Source organism: Alosa sapidissima, chromosome 6 (assembly GCF_018492685.1).
Source record: "Alosa sapidissima isolate fAloSap1 chromosome 6, fAloSap1.pri, whole genome shotgun sequence".
NCBI classification, from domain to species: Eukaryota; Metazoa; Chordata; class Actinopteri; order Clupeiformes; family Clupeidae; genus Alosa; species Alosa sapidissima.
The window spans coordinates 28262237-28283235 of NC_055962.1; the positions used below are offsets into that span (position 1 = coordinate 28262237).

At 42.0% G+C, this 20999-nt stretch overlaps 2 protein-coding genes across 4 annotated transcripts; both read left to right on the forward strand.

Annotated features, from left to right (window-relative positions):
- The first annotated feature begins 516 nt into the window (after nucleotides 1-516).
- rnf8 (ring finger protein 8, E3 ubiquitin protein ligase) lies at nucleotides 517-9173 on the forward strand. Of its 2 annotated transcripts, none has more exons than XM_042095602.1 (8): nucleotides 517-750; nucleotides 1353-1481; nucleotides 1602-2327; nucleotides 3341-3403; nucleotides 5300-5380; nucleotides 5475-5582; nucleotides 7687-7898; nucleotides 8453-8696. In XM_042095602.1, the coding sequence occupies exons 1-8, from the start codon at nucleotides 622-624 to the stop codon at nucleotides 8556-8558; spliced, it is 1554 nt and encodes a 517-aa protein (XP_041951536.1). In that variant the 5' UTR covers nucleotides 517-621; the 3' UTR covers nucleotides 8559-8696. The 2 variants fall into 2 exon arrangements, with proteins under 2 accessions (XP_041951536.1, XP_041951535.1); XM_042095601.1 differs by having other exon boundaries at nucleotides 518-750; nucleotides 7687-7891; nucleotides 8453-9173.
- Nucleotides 5459-19974, forward strand: tcte1 (t-complex-associated-testis-expressed 1). 2 transcript variants are annotated; one of them, XM_042095605.1, is made up of 6 exons: nucleotides 5459-5463; nucleotides 14367-14374; nucleotides 15232-15298; nucleotides 16255-16823; nucleotides 17700-18149; nucleotides 19740-19974. In XM_042095605.1, the coding sequence occupies exons 4-6, from the start codon at nucleotides 16263-16265 to the stop codon at nucleotides 19905-19907; spliced, it is 1179 nt and encodes a 392-aa protein (XP_041951539.1). In that variant the 5' UTR covers nucleotides 5459-5463; nucleotides 14367-14374; nucleotides 15232-15298; nucleotides 16255-16262; the 3' UTR covers nucleotides 19908-19974. The 2 variants fall into 2 exon arrangements, with proteins under 2 accessions (XP_041951539.1, XP_041951538.1); XM_042095604.1 differs by lacking the exons at nucleotides 5459-5463; nucleotides 14367-14374 and having other exon boundaries at nucleotides 14714-15298.
- The last annotated feature ends 1025 nt before the right edge of the window (nucleotides 19975-20999 follow it).

The following is a 20999-nucleotide window of genomic DNA, read 5'->3' on the forward strand; positions in this document are numbered from 1 at the left end:
CTGCTCTTTCTCTCGCCCGACTTCCATGTTAATTTTTCCCCTTCTTCCTTCCTGAGGACTGTTTGTAGTGCTAGGTTATCAGTTTATGATATCATAGAGATATTTCTTATTACACATTGTTGTAGACAACTGGATCTTTTTTTCTAATTTCCCTTCCTACCTAAAACATCTGGGGGGCCGTATAAAACCTGCTGGCGGGCCTGATCTGGCCTCCATGCTTTATGTTTGACACCCCTGTTTTAGACTATATATTTGGGTTAGCAGAAGTCTGATAATAGTGCTCCCCTTGAGGTTAACGAAAATCGTGAAAATGTCTCTGGTTGGCAAATGTGGTAAAATATTATTATATATATTAAATATGTAATGATTATTCATGATAACCAAGTAGCCTAGTCTAAACAACATATTTAATAAAGGATGAAAAAGTTTTGTAGTGAAGAATTATGGGAAATGCGCTCAGTCGAACATCATTGGATCAAAGACGGTGTTCTGTTGACTTTGATTGGACCATTGCCTTGTCTGTCAGTTTGATTGTTAGCGCTGTAACGTTAGCCGGAAACTTCATGCTAAAGAGAAACTCCTTTTATTGCAACGAAGCCAGCCCTAAATGGCAGATTAGTAATGGAAAGTACCGCAAATTGTATCTCCCCCTCCACAGAGGACGAGGACGATGTCGCTGATGATGAAATATGGTGTTTACAACGAGTTGGGAGAGAAACAGATTGGCTCCGTTTATTCGAAAATGCGGAGGTAAAGTTAGCCGACTATGATAGCTAGCTTGGACGCCTAGCACTATGTCAATTAGCTTGGCTAGTGCTTTCGTTCGTTAGGTAAGGTTAATTGGATAGCAACAATTGGTCAGCAACAGTTAGGACATTAAGTGTGTGATTCTGCACACTTAATAGGAATAAGAGGAATTCCTACGCATTGTCGTTTAACCCTCAGTCAAGATCAAAACACCCTTCTGGCACAACTTCATACCATACCATAGCATTTAGCTGCATGTTTGCTAAGAAGATGCTAGGTTAACGTTAGTCTGTACAGGAGTCCTCTCTGTTGGTGGACTCCAGTCAACGTTGGCTGCTATCAGATTGCTAACGTTAGCAACTACTAACTCACGCAAACTAATTGTTCCTTCATGTCTTAAGATGAACTAGCCGTAGATTTCGATATGGGTGAAGAATGAGAAATAATTAACGTTAGCTTATCATGTCAATTAATGTCGTTAACGCACCATGTTTAACGTTAACGTCATCTAGCAAACTGGTAAGGGACCTGATGTTAGCTAACTGTTAATGTTATCTTATTTGTTTTGACCTCTCGCTGTCATTGTTACTGTTGTGTTCTTACAGGTTACCATTGGACGTGGTATGGATGTTACTCATCGGTTATTATCCGTGACATGTCCTCTCATGATATCTAGGAAGCACTGTATTTTCAAACAAACCACCAGTGGTCAATGGACAGTAACTGACAATATGGTATCTATCTCTTTCCTGTGTTATATGTCATCAAGCTGATTTCATCTGAAGTTTCTTTTTTCGTGTATGTTATGCAATGCAATAGGCTCCCTCATTCCGTTCTCTGTGTCTCCCTTGCAGAGTGTAAATGGTGTGTGGGTGAATAAGGAGCGAATACCTGCTGGAGTAGCTCATGTTGTGGAGGAGGGCAACACCATTTGGATTGGGGTGCCCTTGAGTGACTCCCCAGTAGAATATGAATACACGCTGGTTCGCCGGAGCCTGCAGGAGGTGGAAGGCTGCCTGGCCAAGCCACTCTGCCCCGGCATGTACTCTTACAAGGTCATCAAGCACAAAATTGCCAAACGGAAACGTCCCGTGGACGAATCCGAGGTGTGCGCCTCGCCCAGCTCCAAATCGAAGCTGCAACGCAGCTGCGCTTCCAACCAGTCCCCTGCCCAGCGCTCCCCTCTACAGCCCCTGCTGCACCCAGAGAGGACTCCCTGCCCCGCTGGGGCTTCCCAGGAGGCTGGGCCCAGCGAGGTGGCCTCCGCCCCGGGCAAGACTCTTGCAGGGGGTGGCCCAAGCAGCCCCCTGGTCCCGGAGGTGGGCAGCCAGGAGCTGGAGAGCAGCGTGCGGCACTACAGCCATATGCAGGCGCTGAAGGAGCAGGTGGAGGACACGCAGAAGCAGGTGCACGCCCTGGAGGGCCAGCTGCAGCAGGACTCCCAGAGGGAGAAGGAGGTGAGCGGGCTGCGCGCCCAGCTGGAGGTGCTCAGGGGCCAGCTGCGCTGCCAGCAGGAGCAGGCCCTCAGCCGCATGAAGAGCCTGGAGAAGACCTATTGCGACGAGGAGAGGAGACTGGAGGTGAGCCTGTGCTGCAGCAACTCGCTTGCTTGCTTATGCTAGACAGATAAATGGCCAAATTCACCAGCCGCTCAATAATAAATCATTATGTTGTGTCTAAAATCTACCAGCCACTTTCATATACAGTTAAGAACAAAATTATTTATACCCCTGGCCAATATTGATTTAATGTTGATTTTCTCTTGACCAATGTTTGTTCTGACTGAAAATGACACTGTCACATTCCAAAAGCTTGTAAGACAATGTTTTACAGATCTTGGAATCAAAATTTTATCTTTTTTAATATTTTTATGAAAAATGGCTAATCCTAAATTATTCAAACCCTTTTTAAACAGTTCCTGGAAACATCTTTATTGGCCATAACAGCTCTCAAAATGGTTCCTACCAATACCTACCAAGCCTCTTCATGTCTCCACAATCATTCTAGACTGCACCTTTTGAGCAGCAATCCAGGTTTTGAGGCAGGAACGATTATTTGCCATCACTCTGGCCTTGTGCTCACTTTTTTTGACGGATTGAGGTCTGGACTCTGGCTCTACCACTCTAAAATGTTGATATTGTGTTCTGTATAAGTATATATACTTTTTTGATCCTGTGAGGGAAATTTGGTCTCTGCATTTATCCCAATCTGTGAATTAGTGAAACACACACAGCACACAGTGAGGTGAAGCGCACACACTAATCCCGGCGCAGTGAGCTGCCTGCATCAACAGCAGCGCTCGGGGAGCAGTGAGGGGTTAGGTGCCTTGCTCAAGGGCACTTCAGCCGTGCCTACTGGTCGGGGTTCGAACCGGCAACACTCCGGTTACAGGTCCGAAGTGCTAACCAGTAGGCCACGGCTGCTGTTAACCATTTCTTGCCTTGTTTGGCTTTATGTTTTGGATCATTCTGTGGTTTAATGGTCAAACCCGCCTATTGGGACAGGTCTCTCTTGGCACACTGCCTGATCTTTTCCTCCGTCTTTTATTTTCTTCTGGCTCTGATTTTTTTCTTTCTTTTATTTTTTGTGGCAGTTGGAAAAAGCCCAGCAGCAGGAGGACGGATTGCGGAAGCAACTGGAACAAGCTTTACAAGAGGTAAGAGACCTTTAAAATGTGTCCTGTCTGTTCGGTAAAAACATAAATTGTGCCAAACTTTTATATTTATGTGTTTTACTTTTATATTGAACCCAAAGGCATGTTCACTATTCTTAGACCATGTGTATATATATGTAACAGGGTATTTTTAAAACTGATATTTCCCCTCCGTTTAAAAAAAAAAAAAAAAAAAATTCCGTTCACACCTATGCTAAAACGGCTGGGGAAGGGTGACACGAACCCCTCAAGTGGCTAATCAGAGATTTCAAACAAACGAGGGAACAACATTAACCTGGCAATAGCCAGATGAATTTCGCTCCGCCTAGCTCCACTCATCCATCTGGAACCGATCCATTCAAGTGTTGCTTCAGAAGGCTGGGCCTAATCAAAAAATGCTTGCATATGATTGAATAAGCCACTTGTCCGTCATCTATTGACGTGCTACTTCAACCACTCACATCGAAGCCAACCCGTGACGCTAATAACAGACTCACAGTCGCTTCTACGCTATGTCACATCTATGAAACTCCCGCCCTGCGTCCTGATTGGCTAAACCATAAAGTTGGTTGGAGAAATCACTCTCAATGGAAGAGGTCCCAGATGGATGTGAGTGAAGCTAGGCGGAGCTAAGCGGAACGACATTCATCTGGCTAGGGTCAGGTTAGAACAACATGTCACAATGCAAAAACACTGTTTTCCCCATTTACATGTAATCGTGAAACCAGAGTTTTTTCAAATCTCCACTTTGGCCAGAGTTTTCAGAAATAATCGTTGTACGTGTAAATGGGGCCTTAGACTGCCCGTCACTGCTTCCTGCTGCTATTGTTTGTGTTCAAGTTAGATGCCAGTAGGGGTGGGCGATATATATCGTCTGCGATAATATCGTGATTGTTGTTTTAACGATGTGCAATTTGACATTATCGAGTATTTAAATTACTTATGGGGAAAAAACACTCGAAATCACGCACTGAAGACTCATACATTCCCAGGAGGTGTATGCGGGATAAGCCCCTGGCTGCAGCAGAGCAAGTGTCACGTGATCACTAGTGGGTCACAACATTGTCCCACGCACGCCTAATGTTTATTTTGTGCAGCAAGAGTAGCCTACTTGGGATTTTATGCGGCTACTTTTGTCAAGTATCTGTTCAAGTAGCATTGATGAGACCGTCACGTTTTTTCCTACACGGAATTATATGGAGAGAAAACATTAGCCTTTGAGTATTTTAATAGTCAGTTGTAAACAAAGAACTATTCTCAAGTAACTCTTTTGTAAATGGACTGAAGTTCGCTGTAAATATCTACGTTTACCGATTATGCTAATGTTAGCATCTCTATGGGATTTCTCATATACATTAGCCATAAGCTAACGCATTAGTTTCTATTCTGTAACTTGGAATGGTAGCCTCTTGGAAGGCTAGTGCTCTTAAACAAAACATAGAAGGAAATAACTGATATGTACTCTGTTGGTCTGCTTAGTTTTACAGTAAATCCTATGTAAAGGTTTGAAAGGAACTTCAGCCTCAGACTTTCTCTTGGGAAACTGTTAGGCCTATTCATCTTCTATAATGTAGCTGGCTAGACCATGTCATTGCCACACACCCAAGTGGGGGCAGAATTGGAAATAGGTCATAGAGTGACAATGCACTTGTTGATTTGGTTAAAAAGTCACAGGTTAGGTTATTGGTTATTATTGTAATGATGCTATTCATAAATAATTAGCGGTAAAGTAACTCAGACTTTAACAAAACATTTTTTTTTAAAGGATATCGACTAATCGTTATCGTCAAAATCACAAAAAATATCGATATTATTTTTTGTCCATATCGCCCACCCCTAGATGCCAGTGAGTGCAGTCATTGAGCTGGTTTTAATCCATTCTTTAATGTTTCATTACAGCACCGAAGAGTCATTGAAGAACTGAAAAACTCTTGCCAAGGTTTCGAGGAGATTCTACAGGCCAAAGACAAAGAGCTAGAGGTACCTTATGATCTGCCTGGGGAAAAAGATGTTGTTTGTCATAAAATTGAATAAAATAAAATTGAAATGAGATGACTGGAGGTGTTTCTGGCAGGAAGAGAAAGAGAAAGCCAAGGCTCAGAAGGAGGAGGTGGTGACCCAGATGACTGAAGTGCTGGAGAGCGAACTGCAATGTATCATCTGTTCTGAGCTCTTCATCAAGGTGGGACCTTCAGCTTGAGAAATGTTCCCAACATGATGACCCAACTCCATACAGTATTATGTGTAATCTATAGCCCCAGTAGGGATGTAACGGTATGAAAATTTAACCTCGCGGTGACCAAAATTATCACGGTTTTCGGTATTATCACGGTATTTCTGAAAGTGTGTTCAGAAAGCACTGATAGGCCTACACAAGCTGAAATAGTTTCAAAAAGTGTCCCGTTCACTTTTTTCTTCATGTTTAATTGGCTATGCGCTTATAGCTTAACTTACCCTACCATAACTTGGAGTTTGCTATTTCTGTTTTTTGGATGCAATGAGTGAGACCAAAGTAAGCATTCAAAATAAAACTTTAGGCTACTGTATTCTCCTGATAATGTGAGGGGAATGGATTTAATGTGGACGCGAACATAGAAAGACGCAGAGTTAGGCTACATGATGCAGTGCACATTTTGCGGTGAAAATAGTTCCGCCTTTTAAAATCAGGAGTAGCCTAATACGAATCGTAGTTAAAACCATCAATTAGACAACAGAATCAGTAGGGTACCAGTTTTGTTTCATTGTACCAGGCCTACTGTATGTCAAAAGCAGTCTCGGATAGGTAGATAGATGATGATGATGAGAGAGATACTTTATTGATCCCCAAGGGGAAATTCAAGGATGAAGCTGGGAAGGATTAAACACAAGGTTTCCACACCGCGGTAATCAACCGTGATAATCATGATATTTGAAATGAAAACGGTCATTGTTATCGTCAACATTTCTATTGCGGTTTACGATTATACCGGTAATCATTATATCCCTAAGCCCCAGTTACACTTGAAGCGCTTACTAGAGTCAACATTAAGGCGAGGCTTGGTAGACACTTGTTTTTTGGTCAAGTTGAATACGATTTTGCAGTAGGGGTTAGATTTTTCAGCAACATGCGACGCACGCCACAATAAGTGCGTCATATGCCAGGCCAGCCGCCAATCAGCTGTATCAACAATGGGACCTCAATCTCAATTATAAGGCTTCAAATTTCACACGTACTGTAGGAATGAAAACATGTTCTGTATCTCTTATATGATTAATCCATCTTGTGAATCATGATGTCCCTTTATTAACTGGTGCCTTATTGTTAGATGGGCAGGGTATGCACCTTTTGGTGAGGCACACTTCGTTGAAAAGATCTAACCCCCTCTTTGATTTTGGCCATAGCTGTGCTCACAGTGCATGACTACACTGCACACGACAAAAAATTCTAACGTGCCAGAATTTCATTCTGATCGGACTGTAGCTGAAAGGTTGATTTGTTTTTTTTACAGTATGTCACAGGTCACTGAAAGATCTAACCCCCTCTCCGATTTTGGTCATAGCTCTGCTCACAGTGCATGACTACTCTGCACAAGACAAAAAATTCTTACGTGCCAGAATTTCACTCTGATCGGACCGTAGCTGAAAGGTTGATTTTTTTTATTTTATTTTTTTTATTATTATTTTTTTTTTACCCTCTAATCGGACATTGTGTGCCTGCTCAAACTAGACAACAGATTGGACAAGAATATTGGATCTGACTGATTTGTGGCTAAAAGCACGTCAAACAACACACAGTGCCTGCTTGGCATAAGGGGAACCCATCTGCGTGATGTTGTGCAGGTAGTGATGGATGGTGGGGTTGCTGGATGTGCAGATGGGAAGGAAGATTAGGAGAAGCAAACGGTAATCATTACAACAGACCAGTGACTGTTTCAGGAAGCGGTTATTTGAAATTTGGTGGGATCTGTTGACATGAAGGAAAAGACAGCCAAGCATAATGTTCCAAATTTCAGGGAGTGGTTGCATTCCTGGCACGTATGAAATGTACTTGTGTGTTTTTCTTGTGATGATCTCATGGGCAATTGGGAATGTGTCTATTGCCTTACAGTAATTCATACTGATATGTTTTGTTATATACAGTGTATATATATGCAGTCTACCTGAGAAATAACGTTTCAGAAGACCTACATTTTCTGATCACTTACCATGTGTGGGGAAAAAAAATTATGAACTGCTCCTGGCTCCTTTAGCCTCCAGTCCTTTTTGTTGTCCAGTCAACAGTTTCCTCTCACCTTGTCCTCTGACAGGCCGTGACTCTGAACTGCGCCCACAGCTTCTGTCTGCACTGCATCCGTTCGTGGCGGCAGCGCAAGGACGAGTGTCCCATCTGTCGGCAGGCCATCAGCTCCGAGGCACGCTCTCTGGTGCTGGACAACTGCATCGACCGCATGGTGGAACAGCTGAGTGCCGACATGAAACAGCGCCGCCTTGAACTCATCGCCCAGAGGAAAGGTGAGAGGTGCGTGCTGATGCTGAATTGGACTAAGATAAGACGACTTTATAGCACACACACACACATTCAAACACATAATATAGTGGACCGTACGTTTTGTGGCAGGACCTTTAATAACGATTGTGTTATTCCCAGTGCCTGTGTGTTTAATATCAGCAATATTGTTGGTGAATGTTAACTTATAGCCTAACAGTTAACATTCAAAATCAATGTGTTTACACATAATGTTGCTGCTAGCTCACATTACCTGCATGTTACCTTGTGTGTTTACCTTGTTTTTGATGAGCATCACAATTCAAATTAAATTATTTTGTTTCCTGATGTTTACCAATCTGCACAAAAGTTGAGGAAGATGAATAGACAAACATATGTGACCCTCCACAGTAAAACCAGTCATAAGTCGCAAAGTGCTGTTATGAGATGGAATTTTATTTTGGCATAGTTTCACATTATAGTGTCTGCACTTTCATATTGTGAATAAATTTTGCAGAATTCATACCTTATACCTTACCATTTAAAAATGCCTTTATTGTGTGTTTGTTTGTGTGTGTGTTGAGCAGCCCGCACTCCAGCAACTCCTCCCCGGCGGTCGAAGAACCGCCACAGCAGCCCCCACCACGGCAGCCAGCGCCTCAGCAGCGACGACCCCGACAGCGGCGACGATAGCAGCATCAGCAGCGTCAACAGCAGCATCGGCTTCCCGTTCTTCGGCGCAGAGGACAGCTGGGACAGCAGCCTGTCCTCCTCCTCCTCCTCCTCCTCATCGGGCAGGAGCAGCAGAGACAGCACCTCCTCCCCCATCTTCTCCTCAGATGAGGAGGAGGACGAGGACCGGGATTTGTTTTAACACTTCATTTCCACCACGGTGGGGTTCTTCTGGCACGACTTTACCTCATGATTTTTTGTTTGTATGTTTGTTTGGCTGTTTGTTTGGTTGTTTGTTTGTTTGGTATGTTTTTCTGTTTTATTTTTGCTTTTTTTTGTCTCCAGAGATTTTCTCTGAGAGGACGAATGTTAGCTGAAGCAGAAGGTAAGCCTCAATGAGGAAGAACACATGCATTCAAAACTCATGCATTCACACACAAGTTGAGTATGTATGCATTCACATACAAGTTGCTTTGAGACCTGTTTGTTTTTGTTTTGTTTTTTTGAATTTTTTTTATGTTGATTATTTTCTTATTACAGTGTTAGATTGTCATAAAGATTTTATTTTGGGTGTATGTGTTCATATCACGTTGAATATTGTGTTAGCCGAATAAAGCTACTTATTTATGCCGCTAACTGAGTACAGTATGGTTATGGTTATATGATATAGCATATGCTTTTGTCCAAAGCGACTTACAAATAAAAACAATGCAATACTTAAAAATTAACAGTGAACAGTTTTAAAAAGTTGGTAAGACCATACCAATAATTGGTAAGACTATAGCAATAATAAACAATAAGGTCAATGTAATATCAAAATCAATAGCCTAATGAAAGGAAACAAACACCATAATATACAAACCATAACTCGTAAGAACCACTTAAACAATTAAGTGTATGATGAACAGATAATCTTAAGGCCCCTCTTGACCCAAAAATATCACAGGAACGGAGAGTACTGGGCAACTCATTCCACCAACGAGGAACCACTGCGGAAAAGAGTATGAGATAAGAATGGGCCTCAAAGGCCACTGTTGAGGTTATTATAGGTTGCTTGACCGTTGCTTGACATTTACTTAGCAGAGATGTGTAGTTGTTGCTGTATAGTACCTCATGCATCAATAACTAAATTAATAGTGTGTCATCTTTGTAATAAACCACAGAGTATTCTTGAGAGTGGCTTGTCCACGGATTTTAGGTAATTTATCCTTATAATCCCAGCAGGGTTGCAAATGTTGAGAGATTGGTGGAGCACAAGGCTGTTTCCAATTACATCAGTGCAGAACAGGACTGGCTGGATCATGTTACATAGGTTTGTTTCTTAGAAATTCACAGTGAGGCAATGTTGGATTGGACGTGGTCCCCTCTGACATAAATATAGTGAATGTTACATATGTGTGTAAACATATTTTATATTGGTCTCCTTAGCATTCTGCTTTTAAAAGATACTGAAACTACATGGCATGGGTAACTTGAATGTGGGTGTGTGTTTTGGTATTGGTGATTCTGGTGTTCAAGAGGTCACCTACTGCTCAAACAACAATTACCTGAATGCTGGAAGAACTAAAGCCTTATACATTTTTAAGAGTCACATATTTGCACTGTTAGCCTAAATCTATGAAATATTATATTCATTTCAAATTTTCGATTTAGCCAATTGTCTCAAAGTGTTAGTTGTTTGATTACTCAATATGATATGATGGGTCTTTTTTAGGGAAAATAGCATGTACTACACATGGACAGAGGGTGGCGCTAAAATCAAACAAATCCCCTTCGTGACAACTACCAGTAAATGCTCTGTAGGCCTGTGTTTTGTATTGTCCTAAAATCAAAGTCAAATTTATTTGTATAGCACATTATCATACACAATCATTATTGTATGTGCTTTACATAGACAGAACAAAATGGAAATGGTCATTACTGCCTGCAGGCTCAACTTAAAGGCCACTATTCCTCTGGCCTTTTGTGTCTATTTATGTTGAATAGATAGATAGATACTTTATTGATAATAATGTGGCCAAGTACAGTTTATATCCCAAATTATACTTTATTTCTTTAAAAAAAAAGAAATATCATTAATAGCTTAAATATCAACACATTTCTGGAACATTGAAAGGAGCGAATCTCACTTACAGGAAGATGGGTGTTATTGGTTGGGTTTTGGGTGTAGTTGTTTTTACAAAGTGTTACTCAGCATCAAGTGCATAGCATTGCTGTGTTATGTTACGTGCATCTGGTTCCATAGGTTAAAAAGATACACACGGGATTCTGTAACTTTCAGTACAGGCTCCACCCTGAACTTACAGGAACAAAAAAAGAACATCCTTGTGCTGGAATGAAACTCATCTTGTTTCCTGTTGCTGGGTGATTGAAACCACACAGTACATACACATACCTTCCTGGAAGGGATCCTGTTCTCAAAACATAACTATTTCTATCATGCTTATTGTGTTTACAATAGCTGAGGCTATTATAGTAATAATCAGCAATAATAATGAATGTATTTTATGTAGCTATTTATGTAAAACATCCTCTGGTTTGTTTATTTATAACATATGGTTTGTCTGTCCATTTGTCTGTCTGTGCACAGGATTATGCAAAAACTACTGGCCCAATTTTTTTTTAATAATTATATTTATTTGATTTCATACATGTAACAGAAATTGCTTATACCAGTACAGACATATTAACTAATTTACAATCCTACTCAGGCATGGTATTCACATTCTGTTACTCATACACCCATGCACCTATATATACCTAGGACACCCACACCCATTCATACTCCATACATACCTATATACCTGCTGGATGCCCTAGCACACACACACACACACACACACACTGGCCCCATACTGGCCCAATTTTCATGGAACTTCGTGGAAAGGTGTAGCTTTGTCCGAGGATGAACTCATAACATGTTGGAGCAGACCCGACTCTCATCCTTGTGCCACATGGCATTCACACCTGGTTTATCCTCTTGTATTCAAACCAAGGAAATGCCTTTTCTTGATGGTTCGTTAGAACTCTGGTGCGGTTCGAATGCTATCTGTTCCAAAACCAGGAAATAAACTGCCGTTTTTGCTAGAAATAGAAGCTAGTGTTTATGACATAAACAGACCCAGGTCTGTAAACAAAAATAATCAGGGCTAGCGGGGAGTAATCACACTCGGGTAGGCCTACAGTCCAGTTAAACGGACCCAGTGTGAAGGCAACCTAAAGGTCATGTCCATCTTATGATTATTATTGGAGAATGTTTGTCTACAAAAGTCAAATTGCACACTGATATCTCAGGTTTGATTTGCATACACCAGAGCTAAATGACCTTGGCGGAGATCTGTTTTCTGTTTTCCTAGTTTCATCTGTGCAAAGAACCAGCTTGATGTCTGATGTGAAATGAGGGCTGTGAAGGGTTAATTGGGTTATTGATTACCACCCACATTTCATCCTCCATCACATAGCAGCACAGGGTCACTGGTTTAATTTTGTATAATGTTCTCTTAATTAACTGCATTTGCAAAGTGCAACCAATTGATCTCATGTTCTATAGAACAAAAGCAGAAGACCTGAATTTTCACTACTGAAAAATTCTCTTTGGTTTTTGAATTTAGAAAAGCCTTTCATTTCTCTCTAAGATGTCTCCTACAATGTTTCATGGTAGACAATTGCTTGCTGGGGGCTAGTGTTGTTGTTTTTGCGACCTGAGAAGGGAAAGTTTACGTTCGAATACTTCGCAGTGTACGCAGCCGCGCACGTAAACATGCCATGTCGCATGTGTGTGAAATGGGGAGATTTTAGGCCGATTTCAGCTGTGTGTGCAGGGAGCAGCTGCGTATATCTCTGCAAATGATTCACCCCGCCGGGCCTGTGTGAAAGGTGTGCTTCCTCGACAGCTTCTGGAACTCTCCCTCTGTGTCCCTAAGCGAGGGAGGTGGGGGGTTTCCTGTGTCATGGCACTTTGTGCTTTGTGCTTGAAAAGTGCTATATAAATAAATGTTATTATTATTATCATTATATGGCTGCTTATTAGCTGGCAGAGAACAGCATGGAAGGCAGAGTGAAGCGTGTCTGTCAGGTGCAGTTGCGCTGGTGTGACAGTGATGGATGGCCTTAGGCCACGGCCAGAGTCCAGCCTCTCTCTCTCCTCCTCGAGCATCCATGATGATGCATCATCAAAATAACAATGTCAGCGATGGTTTCCACCCCTTTGTCTTGCCCTCTGCCCCCCCCCTCCCTCTCTCTTTTTTTCTTTGACTATCTCTCTCTCTCTCTCTTTTTGTATCTCTCTCCTTTCTCCCTCCTCCAGGTCCACGTGATAATATGTCTGAATCACTTTTATCCAGGCTCTACTTATTACATAATGCCATTAATAAGCCAAGGTTTGTCTAGGGAATGTGACATGTCACAATGGTGCACGTTTTGTGCTTGTGAACTTTTAGCTCTGCTTGTGCTTTCAACACATTTGCACTGAATGGGCCTTTTGTAGACACAAAAACCAATTGAGTGTTTAAGGCTTGTCTATAGCCAGAGGCCAAGACCCTGGTAGCTATGACAATCCCACACAACTGTAGTGTACACACACACACACACAGACACACACACACACACAAACACACACACACAAAGACACACACACACACACAGACCATTGAGCAAATAAACTTGGCCACTGAGACATTGCACATGCAGACTGGCAGAAGCTGCCTGGAAGGGAACCACGAAATGCTTGCACGCTGCTGCTCGCGCTCACGCTGCTGCTCATGCTGGCCCCTGGCCTGGCTGACGAGCTGCGCCTGCGTTGTAGACCCCTGGGGCACATGCTCTCTGTGTCTCTCTTCCCTGGCTGGAACTGTATGATAAGGCCCCTGAAGCTTCAGCTCCTGCTTACAGCGGCCGTCTGCTGCTATTGTGCTGGGTGGAGTGAGGGGGGATTGTGCTGTGGCATTGTGCAGTGTGGTTAAAGCTGATTGATACAGCTTTTGTTCAGACTAGTGTTTGCTGCTTTAAATATAACTATGGTTAAAAGGGCTAAATTTGGACACAAAATGGCTATTTATTTGACAGGTTATATGGATGTGCTTTTAAGAGACATTTATGTGGAGAAATCATGAGGCTTTTTTGTATGTTCTTATTTACCATTTTGGAGAGTATTTATTTACAGTGATTAGGGTACTTAGCCTACATTTCGGTTAGAAGCTGTATTATTGTTGGTATCCCAACCATCACCAATCCTGTTTTTGGCATGCTAGTTCTGCTAAGGATCTTTTCCAACTGGATACTTTCTAAGCCAGAAAACCATCTGCCAGAGGCTACATCTTTCACACACATGGTTCTCCCAGCAGGATGAAGCCATGGTTATCTCTCGTGCAACTCTTGACATCATCTGCCGTCCTCCTCGACATTGTTGTCACAAGTGTAGTCCAGCTGCAGTTCTTTCTGTCCCTTGTTGCATTCATTGGCAGATTTATATATACATGTACTGGCCTAGTTTTGCCTACCCCCATGCTGAGCAATTGAAGTTGAGACTTTATACCATGGCACATCTCTTTTTTGCTCACATTTGCATTTGTTTGAAGTGTAATTACATGGTTTTATAAGCCAGGGATGTTGCCTACTATGGTCATTTTTTTCCTATAAAATATTAAATAATGGAGCTCCCAGTTGGGCCCATACTTCATAAACATAAAAGGGTTTGGAAATAACTTAACATTTCTCCTTTTTTTGCTATACACTATTTAGGCTAAATAATGTTGGTCTCTGTTGAAAAAAGACTCTAAAACTCCTCAACTGGTCTTCTCGGCCAGTGTTTCTCAAAGTGTGGTGCGCGAGCAGACCTGGTAAAATATAATATCATGAGTTTGCAATATTGAACCAACGTATGTAAATCCAAACAGTTCTTCAACACTGCCTAACTATGCCAGTTTAAAATGAATCCGACAATAAGCAAGGTGGTTTATTGAGTAGTACATTTATTTATTTATTTATTTATCTATCTATCTATCTATCTATCTATCTATCTATCTATCTATCTATCTATCTATCTATCTACACAAGTTAATACTACAAGGCTACTAAAAACCGCAGCTTACATGGTTAAAACAAAGATTCAACCGTCTCTGGTTAAAATCTTTGCTTACCAACTTTCACTTGCCCCAAGACGTGACGTAGGCAGGGCCGCCCGTAACCAGGGAGATTGTCAACTTCTGGAAGGAAAGCTAAGAGGGAAACTGAGGAAGTCACATTTACGTTAGCTACATTAACTGCTACTTTATTCTCCTTTGTAATAAAACTGAGATTCGCCAATAGCGTGGTGTTATCCGGATAGAATAACATTATAATGTTAGGTAATTTACGAGATTAGTTGTCTGCATCAATGTCGTGACGCGGGTCTGCCAATGCAGTTGTCTAGCTGCTACCTGAGCTAGAAGCTATGCAATAAATTGTCAGCCTAGCTAACGTTATTGCTGGTTAGCTAGCTTTCATTTATTTTTGTTACCAGGACAGAGTTGATGTAGATGACGTTTTTTAAGGAATAAAGTTCAGATGAGAGTTTAGCCTAGGCCTACCTGAAAATATTTTAGAACCGTCAATGGCTGAGACTGTTGGAGCGATTCTTATGGACCCTCCAGTAATAAGACGCAACCTCGCCGCTGATCCCAGGAAAATGAGGCGGATAATTGCGGAGGATCCTGAGTGGTCTCTCGCTGTGGTACCTCTTTTGACCAACCTGTGCTTGGAACACATTGTTAGTAACTTCGAAGGTAAAGTTATGACATGCGTTTTCTTTTGATACACTCATACATTAGCCTACATTACAGCCTAGGCCTACAGGGGTGGCCAAAAGTTTTGGCAGTGACACATTTTGTGCTTACAATCACTGCTTCGGCAAACCTATTTTCGATTATTTTTCACATGCATAGGCTACTGGCTAACCATTGCTAAAACAAAAATACATAATTTTAAGCATTTCTTCCCTTCATTTATAGCAAGCAGAAAAAAATCAGGTTATCTCATAATTACGAGATAATTATCTCTTTATGAGATAAGAATAGGATCCGTGCCGAGGATCTAAACAGCCTTTCAATAAAAGCAAGCACATATTTCCTACTGATTTCCTGCTTTGAATGACTTTCGTACTTTGAGAGATTAAGCTGTTAGGTGTATCTTCTCTAATGTAGCTAGCTAGACCATGTCATTGCCACACAAGTGCGGGCAGAATTGGAAATGTGTCATAAATCATTGTATGTGTCATGTAATTATGGGTTAATTATCTCGTAATTATGAGATAATATGTCATAATTACGAGTTACTATCTCGTAATTATGAGATTATTATCTCTCATAATTATGAGATTATTATATCATAATTATGACATACTATCTCGTAATTATGAGATAACCTGATTATTATTATTTTTTTTTTGTGATGTGAATGCAATGTGCCACCGTAGATTTCAGCTGACTTAGGCCCTAAATGGTTCACACTTTCCCTTTCACACTTTCCCTGTGCTGATGGTGATACTAAAATGACATTAGCTGATCATTTGTGCCAGGGCCAAAATACATTAAAATGTGTTTTGTGTGTGTGTGTGTGTGTGTGTGTGCATCTGATCACTCGACACAATATTAGCCACTACAAAAATGGAAAATGTGTGTCACAGTCAAAACTTTTGGCCATGACTGTACTTTTAACAGTTAACTATACACTTTTATTACAGTACAACCAATGCTTCATGATCTCCTGCCTAGTCATAAGGCATACGTGCTGGAGAAACTGCCCCCATCCTTGCCACTGGAGGTGACAGCCAATTTGATCAGTGATGAAGGCTACTGGAAGAAATGCTGTGTGGAGCGCTGGGGCCTGGGGGATGTCACAGCCTATGGGAACAGCTGGAAACGTATGTTCTTCGAACGGCACCTGGAGAAAATCATCGAGCTCTTTATCCCCGATGTCACTGATCCCAAGACGGTTCTGGACATGGTTCCACTCTGCAAGAACTATGTAAAGAAACTGAACATCTCCCAGCTCCTGCCTCCCATCAAGGCTCCTCAGAAGGCAGATGACAACGACTCCTCAGACACAGGGAGTGACTCGGGCTTTGACGGGCCCTCTATGGACCACTTTGACTTTGGTATCTTACTGGACAAACTTATCTACCTAGAGGAGCTGCATTTAGTGTATGGGGTCAAAGGGTGTGGCATGAACTTTGAGTGGAACCTTTTCGAGTTCACATTCCGAGACTGTGAATCGCTGGCAAAAGCTCTTAAGCAATGCAAGACCCTAAGGGTAAGATGTAGTTTTGAACCCATCATTTTCCTTTGACATAAATTATATGAACACTGGCAATAGCATCCATTCCTCATCTTCAAAGAAGACTTAACAGTCTATATTTATAGTAGAATCCATATACTCTTAAACAAATGTGTTGTCCCTATCTGGACACAGAGATGTGTTAAGAAACAACGCAAGATGTGTTGTTTTCAACATATTCGTTTTAAGATTGTAAGCATTAAAGGCATCCTATGCAAGTTTGTTACCTTAATATAAGTAATTTTGATGGTAAACTAACTTGAAATAGGAAGAATAGCACACCTTCTGCAGCCGTATCTTATCCGTCTACAGAGAACCTGCCATGCAACTTCGCTCTCCCCCGACCAAGGGAATCATGAATTACTTCATGGCATATGTGCAATAATTGTATATTTGTATGAAATTGTGTAATATTACCTTGTCAGTCGACATGGCTCTTTGGAGATTATCTTTGCCGGTTTGTAAACAAATCCACATGAACCATGTCGAGGGGAAAGGTGCAAGCCATGAGTGGTATTTACACAGTTTGTATAACACAAGAGCCCAGTAGCAAAAAAAAAAAAAATGCATTGGATGCCTTTAAATGAGCAGCAGACAGCAGGTATGATTTGAATTTAGATCGGGTGCTCACACACAGTGTGCTTTTGTGGTGCCTTGTCCATGTTTGAAATGATTTCACAGAGCCACACTTTCTCTCACTGTCAATTGTGTCTTGCTCATTTCTATATTTAGAAACTGTAAAGGGTAGTTCTTTCATTGTGCACTGCTAATGGTGTAAAATTGCCTTTGGTTCCTGGCATCAGGCCGTTATCTGCCCTTCCCTGATGGGGACATTTTCTGCTGTTTTTACAGGTGCTCAGAATACTTCAGAGTAAAGTGGACAACGAAAAGTGTCGCCTGCTGGTGAGCTACCTCCTCGATCACCCATCCCTGCAAGACCTTGACCTCTCCCACAACCTCATCAGCGACAGGGGCGCCCGGGCCGTCGGCAAGCTCCTCAACCGGAGCCGGCTGCGCTCGCTGAACGTCTACGACAACCAGATCCGCGGAGCCGGTGCCGAAGCGCTGGCCTACGCCCTGGCCAAGAACACCAGCCTGCTGACCCTCAACCTGCGGCTGAACCGTCTGGGGGACGAGGGTGGACAGGCCATCGCTCAGGCCCTGACCAAAAACCAGACCTTGGTCAACCTCCATCTAGGTGCCAACCAGCTGACCGAGCCCACGGCCATAGCTCTCTCCCAGGCTCTGGTGCAGAACAACACCCTGAAGAGCATCAACCTTTCCTGCAATCGGCTCGGAGTGGTGAGTTAAGCCAAGGAAATTCACTAATAGCACCAATTGATTGATTGATGATTGATTGTTTCATTGAATCTCTGAAACTGTCCCCCCATGTCATCTAAAAATGATTAAGAGCATTGCTATTCGTTTGCTACGTTCGTCTCATAAAAATAATTGTTTGTGCTGTTAAGGATTTTAAGTGATATTGGTACAAATAACGACACAAATCAGCCAAAATACAGTACAAATGATTGAGACTATTTTGGGCAGATTTGGACGGCGAAGTATGGAGGAAGTATGAAGTATGGAGGAAACGAACAAACGGCAGTGTTCTTAATATTTTTTTTTTTTTAATGACGGGGGGGTCCAGCTTCATGGAGATGTAACATCTGTACTTCCAAAAACACAAATCTATGAATATATGAATGTGAATATAAATATGAATATCTATAAATAGCACCCTTCAGAAAGTACACACATCTGAGCATGGACACAAGTGTTGGTAGAAAGAGAAGGAGCCTAATATGCACAATGAGGAGCTATGATGATATGCCATGATATGTTGGCAGATTTGGCAAACATTTTAATGCTCACATGATCCCATGAGTCTTGGCACAGAAAGTCCTCCTGTGTCAAACCATCTCCCCAGCACATTACACATTCATCAGATTCACACATGACTGACTTTTAAAAAGTGATCGCGTGAGGATTAGGTCATGTGCCGCTGTCTTGTGTGTACAAGGTGGCTGTGTCATCTTGACTCATCCAGGCAAAGTGGTACAGTCAGCTGCTAAATTATATCTTGGCACACACTGTAAACTAAAAAAAGATGATCTTAACTTGACAATACACAGTGACCTAACTCAAGTCATAGCAACAAGATGAGCTGACTGGGTTATGTTGAGAGCACTAATATTAACGTACAGCATACAGCAAGTATTTGTTTTTGTTGCTGTGCTTTGCATCCATCGGAAAGTTTGCGCTCTCTGGTAAGTGCTCAGCTTCCTTGAGAAAAGCACAAGGGTCGGACTGTTTCCTTTCCCACGCCTGTTTGATGCACTTTTAATTATTCATCAAGCAGGGGAATGATGGAAGTGCTGCCTAATGGACGAGTAGGGTTGTCCAGTGGGAGGGAGGACGAGTAGGGTTGTCCAGTGGGAGGGAGGGCACCGCTCCGTGCAGTTTGGAGCTTTGATCATCACCCTACGCCCACACCAGACTGCCATTAGATAGCAGATGTGAATTGCTCAGTCCTTAAGAAAAACAAGCTGAAAATGGGATGAGACCCTAATTTTTTCTGTGTGGCAAAATACGATATGCAAGGTAACCTGTCCTTGGTGGCTATATACAGCAGTCTCATCATTCCAAAGTAGGCTGGCACATAACTGTGGGCGGACAGGAGGTCATTGCAGCTTGGGTTACAACAGCACAATGTGTGAGCTCACAAAACTTGACAAAAATCTTTTTTTTTTTTTTTCATCTTTAGTGTCATTATTGTGTTTCAAATCAATTGTTTCCTATTTTTGTGAAGAGGGAAAGACAAAACAAGAGGTGATACAGTGACACCAGATACTGAATACATTTTATAAAAGTCTTTTTCTGCTTGTTTTCTAGGATGGGGGCAAAGTTCTGGAGGAGGGCATGTCACATAACGACACCGTAGTGGACTGTGATGTCCGACTCACGAGCATCGAGCAAGAGAGTGAGGTCTGCATCAGCCAGATCTTGCGCACCAACCAGAGCAGGACTCGCAGGAAACATACACAAGAACCCATAAAATGATCCCCAGAGCACCTGTGTAATATTTAGTATCTACAGCTACTCATTAAAAAGCACACATCATATTTCACCTGAGTCTTCTCCAGCAGTCTTAGGTCTGTATGTACGTCTTGTGTGTGTGTGTGTGTGTGTGTGTGTGTGTGTGTGTGTGTGTGTGTGTGTGTGTGTGTGTGTGTGCGCGTGCGTGTGTGTGTGGGGTGCGGGGGTAGTGGCGCAGGGTTTGCGGGCTTAAGTGAGCTGTCGGGTCCAGTATTGAATGGCTCCTGAGGGGGAGATTCATTAACGTCTGATAAATTAGCCTTTCCTCGAAAAAGGTCCTTGACTGCAGAGAGTAGGGGGGAGCTGACCAGAGGTTTGGGTATGCCAGAGGGAGGGAGGTGTGTGGGTTGTGCTAATGAGATTAGGTCCTCGTAGCATGATGGAGGACTGGGCTTTGAACTGTTAAAAGACATCTCCAGGCCGAGGTAGTAATTATCGGTGCAGCACTTTACCTCAGACACAACTGGGTTGGGTTGGGGTGAGTCTTGCGTTACTGAGAATCAGGCGTTCCAAATGCAATATGCCCTTTTTATAGTCAAATTACTATAATGCTTGAAACACTGACAGCGTGTTGATTAGGGGTGTCACGATTCTCCAAATCCTTGATTCGATTTAATTTTCGATTTTAAAGTCACGATTCGATTCGATTTTCGATCTTTTTTAAAAATATTACTATTAATGCATTCCTTATGTTATTTACTTTATTTTGGGCTTTTCCTTTTCTGTTTCGGGGGCTTTTATTTTGAAACCGATTTTTATTTTGAAACGTTCCAACCGCAAGGTTGTAATGTAAACAGAACAAACATTAGGCTAACAGAGACGTGAACATAGTGAAATGAAACACATGAATGATAATTTGATTGTTTCAGCACACTCCGAAGAGACCCAATGTTAGTGTTCATGTGTAGGCTACTTATCAATGCATTTTAAGCCTTAAAGTTTTTGGACTGTAACTTGATCATCTTTTCACTTGCTACATTGAATAGGCCTAGGCTAAGTTAACATTAGTGTGAATTGACGTGAATGAACAACAAAATACTTTCACACTGGTAATTT

Coding starts and splice junctions, on each gene's coding strand:
- rnf8 (XM_042095601.1), top strand. CDS start 622: ATGGAAAGTACCGCAAATTGTATCTCCCCCTCCACAGAGGACGAGGAC. Junction 2,328..3,340: donor ACGAGGAGAGGAGACTGGAG/GTGAGCCTGTGC, acceptor TTTTTGTGGCAG/TTGGAAAAAGCCCAGCAGCA. Junction 5,381..5,474: donor CCAAAGACAAAGAGCTAGAG/GTACCTTATGAT, acceptor TGTTTCTGGCAG/GAAGAGAAAGAGAAAGCCAA.
- tcte1 (XM_042095604.1), top strand. CDS start 15,127: ATGGCTGAGACTGTTGGAGCGATTCTTATGGACCCTCCAGTAATAAGA. Junction 15,299..16,254: donor CATTGTTAGTAACTTCGAAG/GTAAAGTTATGA, acceptor CTTTTATTACAG/TACAACCAATGCTTCATGAT. Junction 18,150..19,739: donor CCTGCAATCGGCTCGGAGTG/GTGAGTTAAGCC, acceptor CTTGTTTTCTAG/GATGGGGGCAAAGTTCTGGA.